General features: G+C 37.0%; 1 protein-coding gene across 1 annotated transcript; it reads left to right on the top strand.

Moving 5' to 3' along the window:
* The first annotated feature begins 3,255 nt into the window (after nucleotides 1-3,255).
* ecrg4b (ECRG4 augurin precursor b) lies at nucleotides 3,256-11,579 on the top strand. The gene is made up of 4 exons (XM_084129280.1): nucleotides 3,256-3,517; nucleotides 5,048-5,095; nucleotides 8,156-8,322; nucleotides 8,737-11,579. Exons 1-4 carry the CDS (start codon nucleotides 3,448-3,450, stop codon nucleotides 8,884-8,886), a joined length of 435 nt encoding a protein of 144 aa, XP_083985406.1. The 5' UTR covers nucleotides 3,256-3,447; the 3' UTR covers nucleotides 8,887-11,579.
* The last annotated feature ends 7,512 nt before the right edge of the window (nucleotides 11,580-19,091 follow it).

The following is a 19,091-nucleotide window of genomic DNA, read 5'->3' as shown; positions in this document are numbered from 1 at the left end:
CACAAACTGTTTTTTATTTATTTATTTATTATTGATTGGAAAAAATAGATATTTGTCCTGGTTCTTCTTTAAGGTGCCCCTGTTATGCTATTTAAAATCCTTGAACAACTGGTACAAGCAATCAAACCACTCCGAACCCAAACATCATCCACACTGTGGTATTTTCCCCTATTATGCTATTTTAAAGTGTCCTAATTTTGTTTTGGAGGACTCCTACAATAGGTTTACATGCATCCCAGGTCAAAAAACACAATTTCCTCATAATATACAGTATTGCAACATCACCTCATTTCTAAATGTCTAAAACGGTTCAATAAAGGATTCGGTCTATCTAAACCCTTCCTTACCGAGAGCTTTGCTCTGATTGGTCAGATGGCCCAGTCTGTTGTGATTGGGTTACTGCTTAACCATGTGTAGGAAATGAAAACCCATATCTGAATTTCAGCTCCAGAGGATTCCTCAGCACTTGTATACACAGTGATACAAATAGCGTCGGTTCTCCCGTATCAATTACCCTGAGTCCTCGTCCTCTGGAAGTGCATGCAAAGTGGATTTTTCTTTTTGCAGCACAGAAAACAGCTTCTTCTCAACATGTCAACAACACACACCAAACTCTTCCAGGCCTCAGCTACAACTACAGTGCTTGAGGGTGGTTCAAAATAGACATATTTACCATACCATAGGCTGTCATTGTGCAGATGTGTAGGTTCATGCAGGAATTAAGACTGGAATTACTGATGACTCGTTTCAGGCAGTTCAGACTTGCTTTTTTCTTTTGGGAGACAATAACTCAATTTATCGTGCACTTTAAAAAATGTTTACATTCACAAACATCTATATATACACATACTGTATATATACAGCTATATTACACAATAGGCAATATCCAAAAAGGCATAATGGGGCACTTTAAAATACATGTACACTGCATTTGTTCTTGCTATGAATTAAATGTAAATGTGTGCTACACAGAGTAAAAGCAGCAGGGCAAATATCCATTATTCAGCAGCACAACAGAGCAGGCAGGTGTTCTGTTATCAGCTGGGAATGCAGTCCAGGTGTTAAGAGATGACCCTCTGAATAAGGGTCATCTCCCTCAGGACAAGTACACGCAGGAACATGTTCTTATAATAACTTCAGTGTACTATAGTATCAGTATAAGTGTAAGCTTTTACACAAAAACAAGGAAATATAAACTCTTATATCATGAAAAACACATTTTCAGTGATTTTCTTTATAAGTTAAATTTTCTTTTAGCTTGTTTGGATATTAATACTTAATATCAAACCATTTGACTGTAAGGTTCAATAGTTGGCAGCATTTAGTGCATTCAGCAGTTAGTGCATGATGGATAAACAATGAACAACATTTTATTACAGCATTTGGATCTAGACTAATGTTTTACAGCATTTATTAATCTAATGTTACATTTTTGAATTTATATTTTAAACATTAATGTTAATTTATACATTTTAAATGTAAAAAATTCACGTAGTAGTATATCAAATAAAATTTGTTCCTCGTTATTTTGTTATCGTTAGACATATTGTAAAGTGTTACCGGCTCTGATGCTTCCAAGTTGGGCACATGTCTCTTCTGCTCACCAAGACTGTATTTATTTGGTTAAAATACAGTAAAAACAGTAATATTGTGAAATATTATTACAAAAGAATGGTTTTCTGTTTAAATATATATTTATATAAATGTAATTTTATTATGCCGATTTAAGAAACATTTGGGTTGCACTTTATTTCGATGGTCCACTTTAGTAATTCTACTAACTATAAGTAACTTTGCAACTACCTAACTCTCATTAGAGTATCAATAGACTGTTATTAGACTGTTAGGTTAGGTGTTAGGGTTCGGGTTAGTTGCATAGTTACTTGAATGTCTGTTAGAGGAGCATCAAAATAAAGTGTTAGCAGATATTAAGCAGACAGTCTACTAATACACTAATAGCTGCTAGTTGACATGTAGCCTAGTTGCAAAGTTACTTATAGATAGTAGAAGTGGACCATCGAAAAAAAGTGTTACCAGCATTTCTTATTATAGGCTACTGTATGTATATAAAAAAAATCTGAATTATTCCAAACTTTTGACCGGTAGTGTATATTTTGCACTAATTAAGATCAGAAAATCAGATTCATTAACTTAGACATTTCAACTTAGACATCATAATTTGATAAAGGATGAAAATCTACCGTGAGTTCCACTAACTTTATTAAATGGCTAACATTTGGTGTATTGTGCTACATGAGAACTCTGGTTCTGACTCTGTCAAGAGTTGGTTCTGCTTTGCAGGTTCCCACGCATAAACATATAACCAGGAAGCTACTGCGGTACATTTGAGAAATAGCCATAAGCCTGATGTCCTACAGCGTGCAGGGACTTCAAAGCTGTGGCAGGAAATTGAGTTAGAAAGAAAAAAGATGATGTTTATTGCATCTGAAGAAACATCTGTCTCCCTCCCAAATTGTCTTGAGGCTTTTGCCCCTAAATGTACCCCCCCCCCGTAAACCCCCCCCCCCCCCCAAAAAAAAAACAAAAAACAGGAAAGTAAAATGAGCATAAAATAGGATTACTAGACTGACAGCATAAAATAAATATTCAATAGCCGGTTTGCTGTAACTGGGCTATTTAGAAAACGGTGATTGCTGAATATTCCTGTTAGATATTAATAAATAATACTGTTTACTGCTCATTTACTAATCATTCTTACAGCAAGAAGACTAACTTTATCATTAAAATCCTCAGTTACACTATGGTTACACTTTATTTTAAGGTGTCATTAGTGTAATTATATATTTAAGTACTGAGTAATTCTAACTACATTACTATAGGGTTAGGGTAGGATTAGGATATGTTTGAGGGTCAGTTGCATGTAATTATGCATAATGTACTGTTATTATGGTAAGTATGTAACATACATGTAAGGACACTGTAAAATAAAGTGTTACCCACTTTATTTGGTTACACTTTATTTTAAGGTGTCCTTGTTACAGTGTGATTATATATTTAAGTACTGAGTAATATTAAGTAACATACTAACCTTTGATTTTAATAACGTATTAGTAAATGTTGAAATTAATATTATCTAAGATTAATAAATGCTGAAGAAGTGTTGTTCATTCTTAGTTCATGTTAACCAAGGCATAACTATTGTTAACTAATAAACCTTATTGTAAAGTGTTACCAAAATTTAGTTTACTTAAAAACTTGAGACCTCGAATCAACCGGTACACGCAATAAAACATCATGCACACTGTGGTATTTGTAGAGGTAGGGGGCTTTCTGTTGGCTTCCTGCAGACATTCCTTCACAAGAGCTAACAGGTCGCCTGTAGGAATGTTTGCCTGTTCGTCCAGGATGGCGCTCTCGTCGTTCATCTCACCCGAGACCGTATCCTTCCACACCGCACAGTGCAGCCACAGCTGATAGAACAACAGCATGTCACTCCACAGCCTCGGTGTGCAAGCCGTCCTTCTCATGAGCATCCTGTCTGTCTGCTCACCCTCGGGTATGTCATTTAAGGCTTTCCATAGTGCGTTTGGGCTTTCAGACACCACATTTCAGAGGTGGCTTCTTTAATGAGGGTGTAGTGAACTTATAAGCATTGTAAACAGGTTTTGTGAAATGTGACAAAATGTAAAGGCATGAAAAATGTTAGACTTTGAACTCACCAGCGTTTTACAATGCATGATTAACCATGCCCCATTTGTTTAATTTAGCAAGAATATGGATCAATTGCATTACATTTTAGAACTGAACATATTTCATTTTTAACATATTTACAATTACTTTTACAACAACATTTCAATGAGCATAAAATAACAAATTTTACAGTATGTTATTTAAAATACATTCTCTATTAAAATTTTCAAAATTGAAAAATATTCCTTTTGTAACATGTCAACTCTACATTGTATAAAAAGGGAATCTGAAAACATAAACATTAATATAGCGACAAGCTGCAATTATCAGGGTTCAAGCACGTGTGGAGAACCAAAAGTGCAAAATTTGAAAGATCAGATGCTGTAAATGCTGGACATAGTTGATTGTTTGGTCATTTTAACTATCTAATCAGAGTTGCACATCTTTGATATAGCACCCCTTGCACAACAAATGTATGAAATTTGGCGTGTTTCTGATTTCAGATTGTTTCAGTTGTTTATATAGACACAGCATCATATGCTGCATGTATACACCAAGTTTCATAGTCATTGGCCAATCAAAAATGAATGTACTGTCTGTTGAACTTTGATTGGCTCATTTTTCACCCTTTATTTTTGTTTCTTTGTCTGTTTGATAATATTAGGTAAAGTAAACCCTTGAGCAAGAATATGCATGCTAAATTTCAGTGCGTCCTATAGGAAGAATTTGGCCTAGAATGTCCTGTTGTTTACAGCAATGGAGCTCAATCCTGTTCCTGGAGATCTACATACCCACAGAATTCAGATCCAGCTAACTTTGCTTTAAGGTAGATTTCCAGGAACAGGATTGGGCACCACTGTTTTACAGATGTATTAATTGTTCTGAAGCTTGGACTTCGGAAGATATATATATATATATATATATATATTATGAATTAGTCATTGTGGGCAATGCCCCAAAATTTTGAGGCCTTTAATTTGACAACTTGTATTCTTTGTAGGATTTGTGTGTTCACCTGAATAGTGGGGAGCATTTGAGACCATCCCACAAAGTTTGTTGACTTCCTCTAAAACTTACGGTCTCTGACACAGAGACAGTTTTAAAGCATAATTCTAAAGAAAATCTGAAAAGAATGCAGTAAGGTTCAGTCATCTATGATTTCCATATGGTGTCAATATATTTTAAGCTGACACAACTGATATTGATATTACAGATAACTCTACTGTTACTTTGCGGTGGGTGTAAAGAATGTAAAGAGAGACAGACAGCTGTGGTATGAGATATATGATGACACCATTTATGGAATTACTTACAGTCTTATTAAATATCGGGCCTACATTTACAATTTAAATCAATCTATTTCAACATATTTAAACAACACTGTTTGCTTTTTTAGGTGGTTCATCCGAGAGAAGACTTCACAGGATCCTCATGAAACAAGATGGTATGATAATATCAGCATCCATTTTTAACTTTTTACTGGTTAATGATATATGGTTTATTAACTCTCTCATTCTACCAGCATATTCCACCTAATCACCCACCCTGCCCATCATGCCAACGGTTTAGTCCTTTCCCATAAATCTTTAATTATAGCCTGATACCCTCCTGATGCCTTTTTCTCCATCAATTTATTCACACTTGTCCATAAATCAGCTTCTGACCCCCAAAACTGACTGATGATGACAAAGATTGATGGCTGATATGTTCCAAGGGAAAATAACATGGATGATTATAAACTAAAGGCATCGCTGATATTTATAACATGGAGGTGCGGAAGCTTTGGGCTGTAGATCAGGTCAGAGTCTCTATGTGTCATCGTCAGAGCAAGATAATTGGGCAGGGGTGCTGTCGCTTTAGGCTGTTATCATCCTCTGTGCTTAAAACACACGTTTCTTTTTTAAACTGATCTGGGGTCTGCTCGTTTAGAATGCATGAACCAAAAATAAATAAAAATAAATACAAAAATAAAAAAATACATGAATGCATAAAGGGGGTCAAAATGACCTGTATTGGAATTAATGGTTTTCTTGTAGGTAAATAGGTGTCCTATTATTAAAAATAATAAAAATAATCGATGATACACAAATGTTTTAATATATCAAACATGTTCATTTTTCCACTTTCCTTGTAGGCTATATATGCATTACAAAATATATAATTTATTCTTTTTTTAAATTGTAGTTGTCATTTTTTCTTAAACTCTAAACTAATTTAAATCTCTGTAGATTATATTTAAGTCTGAACCTTCACTCCCCACATTTCTCACAGACTGTGAAAGTGATCTTTACAGATAGAGACCATTTCACATTAGATTTGTACCTTTCTATGCATTACTTTTGGGCAGTTTGCACATCTTCCTTTGTTTGCGCCTTCAGCTGTCCTTGTGACCTTTCTCTACTCATCTACTGCATCTGAAACCGCATATATATATATATATATATATATATATATATATATATATATATATATATATTATCAAGCATGAATGTGTGTAGTATGAATGCAGTCACAATGTACTACATCTGCCACTGTGTTAGCTTTGTCATGTGAGCTATAGAGTGAGTTGTGTAATTTCTCTGCCATTCACGACTCCTCTCCCATGGTCAATGGATAGTAAAGTGTCCATTGGATATGACTCATGGCAGAAGTAGTAGGTCATTTATTTGCCTGCTGACTGTGGTATGAATACTGTGTATTCAGACGTACTATTCATTTTACATGCTGCTTTTCACCTACTATATAGTAGTGAGATATACGTATTCAGACACAAATGAGGCAAATTCTTGGCTTGGAGCAAAAAAAAAAAAAAGAGAAGAGATTTTCACATAATCCTAAGAAAATAAATATTATTTTTGACAAAAAATGTATCAAAATTCTATAGGAAATGAAAATGGATAAATTTGACCGCCTTATGCATCCTTGGGGTTGTGATACAAATATATATATATATATACCCCCATCCTATGACCAAGAAATCTGAAAATGACATTGATGAGGGTCAGAAACATGGAGAATTCATGGAATATCAATCAAATAATGTTGTCATTGATAAAATATTTTAAAAATCACAGCATGCTGGGTCCGTTTGATCCCCTTTATGCATTATAGGGTTAAAGGGATAGTTCACCCAAAAATTCTGTCATCACTTACCCTCATGTCATTAATTTTGTTCATCTTTGAAACACAGATGAATATATTTTAATTTAATCTGAGAGATTTCTAATTCCCCAATTGAAAGACAATTCACGCAAAACTCTGATAGTTCAAAGCGTTCATAAAGAGATTGTAAAATAAATCCATATGAATCAAGTGGTTTCTGAAGAGACGTGAATGCTGTATATGATAAACAGATTTAATTTGGCTTTTATTTATATATAAACAATGATCAGTGAACATACATAGAGTACTCATATATGGTAAACGGAAGCTCAACTGTACTTGCTATTACAAAATGACTTTTTTTTAAGTGCATAATCTTATAATTACAGATAGGAAAAGGGTATTACAGAAGGTCCTAACTCCACGAAAAATCCTAAAAACTGTCTTAACTTTAGGACAACCCCAATGGTGTCCTAACTTCAAAATTATTTGAAAGCCAATTTTAAAAATCACATAATAATAGCCTTGTCTGAGAATGACATCATATTTACTAATGATACAAGATGAAGAACAGCGATGTTTGATGGTGGAAAGACTTTGTGAACATCCAAATGATGTTCTGCACCGACGACAAAACGCCGGTGGCGTGATTGATGGTAAGCGACACCTGCCCTCACAGCCGACTGCTGCCTTCACTTTCGTTTTGTGTTTATTTATTTTATGATTATTAAAGTTGTTAAATGTTCGCCGGTTCCCGCCTCCTTCCCACAACAACATACATTCGTTACAACCACTTATTTTGTTTCTTCATTTTAATCTCTAGAGTTTTTCCGCTTTACTTCACAGCAGCTCTTTGTGTGTCATTGGTAACAGACCTGAGAGTTGATTACTGAACTCGATGGAGGGGTTTAAGATTTCCTAACTACAGATAAGATGATATTTTGTAAGATAGGATAAGAATCCTACATCAATTTAAAATTTGCTTCTGTAATACGAATTTGTGAAAAATCCTAAATTTAACTTTTCAGATCTTAACTTAAGACTTAAGATTGAAAGTTTTTGAAATACGCCCTCTGGTCTTTTTAAATAGTAAAACAAGACTCTGGCTCGCAGAACCTGATTTCACCAAGAGCAACATCTTCCTGGATCAGCATTTTTGTTGATCCTGGAACAACATTCCAATCAAGATTTAAAGGAAAGTTTACCTATCTTGTAATTCACCTATCATTTCTCTCTTATTTTAGAGATAACTTATGGCTAGGGTAAGGTTTAGGGGTAGGGACAGACCGGAATGTTGTTCCAGGATCAACAAAATATGTTGACCCAGGAACATGTCTACCTCAGCAAAATCAGAACGTGCCTATGTCTCTGGCCTTGAAGGTTTCCTGTTCTCTTCACACAGCAAAGGAGCTGGAAGCCAGGCCTAAAGCACAGATCGCAGTGTCGCAGTCCAAGGCTAAACAGTTTCTGTCAGCTCTTCACAGGACTAAGAGAAACGTGTGGGACCGAAGCCGCCCCGACGTCCAGCAGTGGATCCAGCAATTCATGAACATGGGCTATGATGAGGCAGTGAGTAAAACAATAATCACACAAATGAATGTCATATAGCCTATGTCAGTTGTCATAACGCTATCAAATGCAGTCTGCCTCATCGTTTTATTTCGAAGACAATCGAAGTACATTAAATATTCACACTGAATATGTTTTTGATATAACCGCTGGATGTCAAGTAATTATCAGCAAATTTCAAATGAATCTGAGCCTAAATATAGTTATAATGAGAACAGGGTGATGTCTCAGATTAACCTAGTGTGCTTTGAACACACTGTGACACTTTGAGTGTGAGTCTGGTCTGCAATGTGTACTCATTCATTTGCTGTCCATCTCTGTTGGGTCTGCGCAAAAAACAAAACCCAAATGTAACCTAAATCTTTTCCCATACAGTGCAATATCCGCTCTCATTCAACATGTATTTATCTCCAGAGACTTGAGACTGATCTTTCCTATTGGATGGACCAGGCCAGATCAAATGACCAGGGCCGGCAGCATCATCATGATGAGAATGCACCTATGAGCCAACAGGACCCTGGTTCCTACAGACACGGGGCCAATGTCAATTACGATTACTATTAAACCACCTTACAAACTATCTTGAACCTAACATTTGCTGTGAGAATTGGAGACTATTGGTAGACTGTTGCTCTAGTCTAAGGCAATGTACATACCACACAACGTAATGTCCCGTATATGATGTGTAATTATTTTTTTTTAAATCAAGTGAGTGGGAAGATGCAATTGCGTGAGAGGAAGCAAATCATATAAGAGAGTGTATAATAGAATAATAGAGAGTGGAATTAATGCACATTGAATATAAAATACATCTTGAATAAAACTTCAATGAGGTGACAGACATTATGACTCTGACACGCTTGAACGGACAAACAGACTTGTGTAAGCATGTACAAAAAAAGGATATCAGTTGAATATAGAAAACATGACTCATTTAACTGCAAAATGAATGGACTCAGATTTGCAGACATAATGATTTCATAATTCAATTCATACAAAGGCCACAACATCTGAGGCTGAGGGCAATATAAACCTCCTTTACAAACTACTAATGAATAGAGGACAATAGACTCCTGGATTCAGTTAGTCAAAAGAGGTTTTCAGAATTCTTATAGCATGTTCTTAATTTTTTAAACCAGACAAAAAAAATGCATTTTAAATATTAAATGAGAAGAGTGGTGTTCCAAATATTATCACTGTGGTAATTCACAGCCATGCTAACACTGAGACCAGCAGGACATGTTTTTATGCAAAAGTTAAATAAACAAATAGTTAGTATTGAGTAAATAAGATTTTTTTTTTTTTTACAAAATACCAATTACTTTGTCAGTTTTTGCTTGATGTCAAAGCAGAATCTACAACTGAGCAACACAAAATAGTGAGGTTTCCATCCTTCCATCTGTTTTGAAAATTGGAAAGTGATACAAAAAAGATTCTCCCAGTGCCGTATGACTATGTATCATAATTCATATGTAAACTCACCTGGCACACTGGTCAGAAAATACTGTGCTGGTGGAAAATGTTTTACGATCAAGGGGAATAACCAAGAAAATACCATATTTATTTAGTCTTGTAAGCCGAAAAGCTTACGGGGCTTTTGAAAGTTATTGTTGTTCAGATTTGTTGATGTCTGGTTGGTATGTAACTCGAGGGTAAAAATCAAGGCCCATGGTTTAGGTCTATCAGGGCAGAGACACAGAAACAAACAGGGTTCCTTCTGGGGGTTATGCCAAAATCTGAAACTGGATTTAAAAAAAAATAATAATAATAATCTGGATTTTTACCTTTACCACAAAAGAGCACATTAAACAGGGGAAATGCTGTACAGATATTTCAAGCAAGAGAATGCTTTATTTACGATTACATTTTCCATGTGTCAGATGGTGACTCAATGTTAATGTTTCTCACAGATTATATTTATTACACCAGAGCAAAGAGCAGACATGACCATTGATAAATAGCAGACTAAATGAATTTACTGAATGTTCTCGCCTTTTATGTAAACATGTTATCTGTGAGCGGTCACATCTGTCATTGCAGTAATTTTCCTGGTAAATGCATATAGCCTACATTACAACATAGTATAATGAGAGAGTGATTAGGTCTTTCAGTGATTTATCACTGTGTATGTGAACAATGTGTTTGTGTGGTGAAAGCACATGTCTGTGTGAGCGTGCAGGGGTGAAGTGCAAGACTACAGTGGATCAGAGCTGTGGTTTAGCCATCATCCTGATGTTATTGCTTCACAATCCCTCATTTATGTCCAGCTCTGTAAACTAATACTGTAGATTTCTATCTTTAGCACTGAGAGATTTGTTATATAATACCAGTACGTTTGAAGATCAAACACACCTGTGGAAAAACTTTTCTAATGCTATAGACAATATTTCAACAAAAATACTGCTTAGGTGGTATTTATTATATCCAGAAGTGAAGCATTACTCTGTTATGTACTCTTTTTTTTATTATGTTTAACATTCATCCTTCCCTTATTGTATATCTTCATTTCACTTGGTATTCTTCTCAATTGGCTTTTAATGCTGTTCTTCAATAAAACCCCCGGCTTACTGCTGTTCTAAAGCCCAAAAGGTAAAGGAACGTTTCACAAGGGCCTTTTTTACACTGCACATAACCCTGGGTTATTGTTCTAAAGCCCACTTTTAACCCTATAAAGGAATGTTTTAATACTAGTCATTTAGAAGTGGGGTTAGCATCGCTAAAATGCGACAATTGAGTAAAGAAGAGACCATTTCATTCTTACATTTATAGTCCGACAGTATGACAGAACTGTAGTCTTTTGCATGGCGTAGGTCAGGCTTTGCTAACCTTCGACAGTGTAACAATGATCACTGACAATAGATAGCAGCTTAAGGGCAGTGAAAGCCAACATGGCTCATTAGTGTTCTCTGCATTGTGCTGGAAACAATTACAGTCGACTCACACCCACGGCATGTCTGATCTGCTCAAATGCACCTGAAGACATTACTGAAACTGAGAGCTTCATTAATGAAACTGAGATAACAGCTTTCAATCTCCTACAGCTGTCTTAACTGCATCACAGTATTCTCTGCAGAATGCACATCCAACTGGGCAAAGTCAGAGATCCTGTGGTCTGGTTTAATTTTAAAGCACTTCTTGCTTTTTCTCCTGAGATCAGAGGAATATCTAACACCCAGGCTGAGAGGAGTCTCTGGAGCCAGGAAAAAGTTATGTATGGCACTGACAAAGAAATGCATTAAATTACAATATGCTTTAATGAATTCCCCCTGTGTTTTTGCCTTTATGTTGACATAATTTTGGTGACAAAAAAAACAAAAAAACATTGTCTTAATTGCAATTACAGTAGGTTTAAAAAGTCTACCTTTTCACTCAATAAAATAAAATAAAAAACCTGGAATGATTAACTGCATAATTGTGCAAACCCCTGAACTAATACTTGTTGAATAGTTGAAGCAACCTTTGATTTTATTACAGGAATATTTCTGTTTTGATGTGTCTTATCAGCTTGGCATATCTTGACTTGGGAATATTTTTCCATTCTTCTTTGCAAAAACAATTGTGAGGGTAGCTGAACGATTTTGAGAGAAAGATAATCTATCTGAACTTGAATAATTACACATCAGAAATCACTGACCACAGATCAGGCATTAGAATAAACATGGTTACTTACATGTTTGTGGCATTGCTGGCAGATCCATATCATAAAAGTCTGTTTGCAAAGCCTGCATCAAAATTGCGACTACCAAATAGTCCACAGTGAAATGCACTGAATACAAACAAATAATGTACTGCTGAGACATTCACATTGTTGATAGGATCATTTGGAAAGTAATGGTATTGATCCTGTCTCGATCTTTACTCGTTCTCATGTTACAATTCACTAACGCTCCAGTGGGCGGTGCCAGCGACGCGTGATGTAGACGCAGGCGTTGATATTCTTCTGCAAAGGCGGTCTTTCGCTGCCCTATGACGTCATAAGTCACCACTTTTGAGATCATGTCATTTTCTAGCCAACAAGGAAGTTTTTAGTTTTGAAACTTACAGGATATTCTTATAGTATAACTACCTCTTAAAGGTGGAATCAGTAGTTTTTTGAAAATATGCTGTTTGGATGTTAGTCAGTCTGACACCAACAACAAATGCCAGCCAATCAGCATTAGGGGGCGTATGCCAGTGGAGGAGAGAGAACGATCTAGAGGGAGATTTGAACTGAAGAAAGACTGCAGAAATAGAGATGAGACACAATACAAAAGAGAAAAGCTCAGAAGAAATTACTGGAAAATAAAGGGTTATGTCTAGGCATGAGCTTTAGGACCCGTGTTAATATTACAAAAGCTGTCCAGCGTTGGAGAGAGTGAAGAGTGAAGGCCTGAAAACAGACGCGGATGTTGCTTTGATTCCTCTCCACACGTGAGTAGCTAATCATTGTGTGTCTGGAGCTGCTGTGCTGTTGGCAACTAACAACCAGCTCTTGTTTGTAATTACTATTGTGTAGGCCTAGTGTACGTAAATTTTTTGTGCTTCCTTGTCATTCGTTCATCATCTGCGCTTTATTTTTCGTGAAGCATTATTCTGTTGCGCTTCTGTATAAACAGACATCTGAGTCATTCTACGAAACGGGTGCCATTTTTCACTTTGCAAGTTTCCAAATTTTCATTAAGTATAAACTTATTTTTTAAAAACTTACTACTTTAAAAGATATGTTAATCCAAAAAAAACCCCATATTTTTCCACCTCAGGCACAACATCCTTAAAAATATTATACGTTTTATTTAGGCAAGGGAGTCTTCTTGTACCACCCTGTCACCAAGGGCGTAGTCTCAGCCTCAGACGTCACGCCCACGGAACGTTGGCTAAACGTCTGATGCATATGGTACACTTAACTGGAAACACTTCAGGAATGTCGAAGTCGTCATCTGATTGGTTGAATTTTATCGGATTTCCGGGGGCGCGAGTGTCGCGTTTATTTTCGGTCCGCCGGGAAACAAAGCGCAGACGTGTGATTGCGGAAGAAAAACTGTTGTGTTTACATGAGTGACAATGAGCATTTATCAAGATCAGCTAAACGTAGGATTCTCAAAAGTATGCGAGGTTATACGTGCACGAACAGATCAATGACTTACTGCTTGTTTTCTTCTCCTTCTTTGATTTTCTATGCTGACTGACTTGTTGCACGCCGGTCTGTTGTTGTGGGGACATTTCCACGCCCCGAAACGTGACGCTGAACGAAACGAACTGTAATTGGTTGTTTGACATGTCGGTCAAACGGCCTTATGGGCGGGCCTTGGCCAAAGAAAGCTGCTATGAATTCCAGACCTTCAGCCGTCAGTCTGAAGGTCTGGCTACGCGAGACTACCAAGGGCGTAACTTTGGGTCTACCATTGGGGGGGGTTAAACTCGCGGCATATTTATTAATTTATTTATTTATTGAATAATTTTCTTGTGTAAAAGGTAACATGCTAATTTGCCGTTTCTGTTTTAGAAATACATTGTGATACTTTTACTGATTTAGGCTACTTAACGTAAATGCAGCTGTTCACTTGACTATTTATGCCATAATGACACAGTAGTTAAATTAAGTGTTTAAGCACTAGCCAGCAGTGGCAGCTTCTACTTAATTGATTTTTTGTGTGTGTTCAGTATCTTATATATATATATATATATATATATATATATATATATATATATATATATATATATATATATATATAAAAAAGAACTTAAAGATTAATCAATTGCATCACTGTATTGGCACCTACATGCAGCAAATGTATTATGCACAATTCAACTCTCAATACATTACACAATACAGGGTGGCACACTGGAGTGCAGCTTGCACCTTTATTCTGAACAGATTTCACATATTGGTGGGCATTACCAAAACTCACCATCCACTAACAAAATCTTTAAGTTTAACTGTTAAAATGTATTTTATTAACATCACATTTTAAAAACTTAACATCAAATAACAGCATTAAAAACTTTCAAATAGAGATAATGAAAGTACAATTATATTACCACTTTGCATGAAATAAGACTCAAAAGTAGATTAAAAAAAATTGTGTTTGCATAGCCTCTGATAACATCAAATTCAGAAACTGGGAAAATACAAGTGTGGACTAACGGTACGTTCACACGGGGCGTAAGCGTCAACGCTTTCCATTGACTTTGAATGGGTGACGTCAAGCGTTGCCGAAAAGAATTGTGGATCCGTCGGCGGCTGTTTATTTCTCTTTTTTGCATCTCAGAGGACATATGCAAGACCAGGTGGAAGTCTTTGAGAGACAGGTTCAGAAAAGAAAAAAACAAAGAAAGGGAGATGAGAAGGAGTGGAGCAGGGTCCTCGGTCACACAGCCATGGCGATTTATGGCGGTGATGGGGTTTCTCACTCCATTTATCACTGATAGGGAGACATCTAGTAATGTCCAGAGGCCTCCATCCTTTTTACCCAGCTCATCTTCTGTCCGAGAATCCCTCAATCCAGATCTAGAGGACAGCCAGGCCGAGGGAAGCAGTCAGAGCAATTCCCAGCAAGCACCTGCAGGCAGAGATGAGACAGGGAATGAGGAAGACAGTCAGGCAGACAGAGGCAGACAGACAGAGGCAGGCAGACAGACAATGGTAGCAAGGCAGACGGAGCAGGAGGAAACCAGGGTTGCAAACAAGGGAAGGAAAAGAAAGGGACATGACATGTCCGCTTTTGAAAGGGAGATGCTATCAGCAATCGAGCCTCTGACACAGATGGCTTCACTGCCACGTCCCCCACTGCCTCAAACATCTCCAGAGGATGAAGATGAAATTTTCTTTAAAAGCCTCTTACCATCCATTCGCAGACTTCCTCTGACGAGAAGAGGAAGGCTGCGTTTTGAGATCCACCAACTTGTGTACCAGGCAGAACTGGAGGCTGCTGACGTCGTCCTGTAATAAAAAAAATAAAATAAAATAAAATAAATACGATAAATAATAATAATAATTAAAAATTATTTTTTTTCACACATTCACACACATTTCTACTTGCATAAATAAACCAATTAAAATGAACTCATGCTTGTGCTGTGTTTTCTCTCACAAAAAACATGTATACACACATATATGATATATATGCATATATATATATATATATATATATATATGCATACATACATACATAAACATATATATATATATATATATATACATATATGCATACATACATACATAAACATATATATATATATATATATATATATATATATATATATATATATATATATATATATATATATATCAGTGATGCGCGGGTTGATCCGAAATGAGCGGGTGCCTGCGGTTACGAGTCATCCAAAAATATTTTTAATGATATTGGGGTCGCGGTCGGTCGGGTCGTTTGAAATAAAAGATGCCAATTAAACCTTTGTAATTTATATAGTACTAGACACAATTTTCACTGAAATACATAGGCCTACACTTTATTGTGTGTATCATCACTGATATATATATATATATATATATATATATATATATACACATGTATGTATGTATATGTATAAATATACATACATATATATATATATATATATATATATATATATATATATATATATATATATATACATAAACACACACATATATGTGCATGTGTGTGTGTAGCTGTCTATGTATGTGCATATATATGTGCATATATATGCCATTTTTACTTACCTCATATCAGCAGTACTAACAGATGCAGACATTTGTATGTTCTCTCCAGAAATCTGCACAGATCATGATTAAAAACCTGAAAATGCAAACATAAAATAGATTGTCATACAAGGCAATGGAATAAAATACAGACTAATATTATACATTCATGACATAATTGAAATGTGCCCTTTTCACATAAAGTGTAGGTAGCTCTGAAAAGAGCCTTTGGTGGGTTCTGAAAAGAGCCTTTGGTGGGTTCTGAAAAGAGCCTTTGGTGGGTTCTGAAAAGAGCCTTTGGTGGGTTCTGAAAAGAGCCTTTGGAGTCCTCTATGCACTCGGCTGCCATGGCACTGCACCCTCCTGGCTGAAATAGGCGCAGTATGTGTCCTGGAGTTGGATGGCTCTACGGCTTGCATTGTTGGAGCCCATCCTTGGTGCATCTCTCAGGCCCTCTGGAGCTGAAGGTGCTTCATTGGCAGGTGCAGCTGTGGGTGTGCATCTCCGACCTTCCAGCATTTTCTTTCGGAGGAAGTTGTGCAACACGCATGTGGCCAGCACACATGCCTCAGCAACCTTCGGACTTGTCGCGATGACACGACGATACATCCGCCAGCGAGCAGATAGGATGCCAAAGGCACACTCAACTACCAACCTAGCACGGCTGAGGCGGTAATTGAATGCCCTTCTCTCTGGTGGGATGTGATGTCCAGGGTATGGCCGCAGGAGGTTTGTAGTGAGCGGGAAGGCCTCATCTCCCACAAAGACACAGGGAAGGGGCCCACGATGCTCTGCTCCAGGGATAGCAGCATCTGGTGGTAAGTCCAGCGTACCATCTCTCAGACTCTCTCCAAACGCTGAATTCCGGAGTGTCCCACCGTCACTGGTCCTGCCATAGCCACCAACATCCACCACACGGAAGAGATAGTTGGCATCCACAACAGCCAGGAGCACCAGCGAATAGCTTGACTTATAGTTAAAGAACAAGGACCCTGAATTCTCTGGCGCTTGCAAGAGGACATGTTTCCCATCGATTGCTCCGAGACAATTGGGAAAGTTCCAGCGTGCATAGAACTGGTCAGCTATTGCCCTCCAGTCCTCCTTTTTTGGAACTGGCATGGTGTCCTCCACCAGAGCCTCCCAGATTGCACTGGCCACATCCGGCACAATGCCTGCGACAGTAGAATGGCCCACTCGGTAACTGAAGGCGATAGTTCTAAATGAGTCTCCAGTTGCCAAGTACCTGGGGAAAAAAAAGCATTATACAGTAAAGACACTGCAATATATATATATTTAGGGCTGTCAAAGTTAGCGCGTTAATAACGCGTTAATGCAAAATCATATTAACGGCACTAATTTCTTTAACGCGCGATTAACGCAGCGCGTATTTTCTGTTTGACCCGTGGCCCAACCCCTAGTTGGAGAAATGGAGATACACAGTGTTGCCAACTTAGCGACATTGCAGACCCCTTTAGCGATTTTTTCCCTTCAACAAAGCGCCCAAACCTTATTTAGTCTCTGAGAATCTACCGGTACCGCCGGTACTGCTCTCTCAGCACGCGCGCGCACCTCTCGCTCTCTCTCTCTCTGCGTCTCGCGCGGCGGAGCAGCGCTTTAATTCAGTTTAACACAGATATTATGTTGCTTCTCTAATTTTACAAGTATAGCCGAAATCAGAGCACAGATATTGTATTTATCTTATGTGTATTTGATTTCACCAGACGACGGCTCGATTATCAGAATTTTTGTGCAGATTAACTTAACATCTTGGAAGGGAGAGCTGGTTATGTGTTAATGGGTTGCGTTTCAGTCACCATTTCAAAATCATTCCGTTGTTTGACAACAGAAACAGTAAAATATACCAATGAAAACAGTTTTAGTGAAAATTTAGCTTCATCAAAATGGGCACAGAGAGAGACAAACTACAATGTAATAATAAATGCTAAATGTAGTACATTTAGCATTTTCAGAAGAGCTGCCCTGTCATGCAAAAATCTAAACATGTTTGTGTTAGTAAATTGCTCAGTGCAAAGAAAGAGAAGTAATGGGAACATGGCATTTATTTGTTCTTTCTACATGTGTCTAACAGACATGAACAAGTTCTTTGAAAAACATCTATGACCTTTGAAACATGTCTCGTCTTCATATTGACTATGGTTTCAATAATAAACATACATTTGCATAGAGCATCCATATTTATCCATGCCCACGTTGATTTAGAGTATTACAAACTTGAAAAGTATTAATTTAAGGTACATTTAGAACAAATAAAAAAATATGCGATTAAATGCGATTAATCGCGAGTTAACTCATGGCAATCATGCGATTAATCGCGATTAAAAATTTTAATCGATTGACAGCCCTAATATATATATATATATACACATACACACACACACATACATACATACACATACCTTTAACATTATACATTAAAGACACTGCAATATATATATATATCGCCCGCGCCCCACACTTTGAGAAACGCTGAGCTAACTTAGCAATAGGGCCGGGGTACCTCCGTTTGGTCAGGATTTTTCCTCTTTTTGGCTGGTGTCGACCAACAATGAAAAATCGTTGTCTGGCTGCCTTTCAGTGTCCTTTTCATCTTTCCATCCGTTAGCATGTACCGTCAGCTTTCTCCAACCATTCATCCCAGCGACTGCGCAAAATAGTGAACAAACTTGGTAGAGAAAGCGGTTTGGGTAATACCAAGTAGTCGGTGCGGTGGGCGGGGGGTACATTACAGATTATTTAAAATATGATACTATCTTTCTCGCTGGCAAATGAAATTAATAAAGAAAATGAACAAAAGTATTCATTATGAATATTTCATATTTATTTTAATTTGAATGATGTGATAATATTGGGGGGGTTATATTAGCTGGATCTGATTTTTGAGGGGGTCATGACCCCCGTAACCCCCGTGCAAATTACGCGCATGCCTGTCACGGACAATATGTAGGCCTATGCCATTAGAGTAAAACAAGAAATATATTTTTAAAATCTAATGTTTTCCTAATAGTAAAATGTCAATTTTTTGAAAACCATTAGAAAGTCTGTAATTTAATCTTTTTTTTATTATTATTATTAGTTTTTTAATCTTGAA

Source organism: Abramis brama (assembly GCF_963993115.1).
Source record: "Abramis brama genome assembly, chromosome: 11".
NCBI classification, from domain to species: Eukaryota; Metazoa; Chordata; class Actinopteri; order Cypriniformes; family Leuciscidae; genus Abramis; species Abramis brama.
Note: the sequence above shows the minus strand (reverse complement) of the source record. Positions and strands in the feature narration are given on the sequence as shown.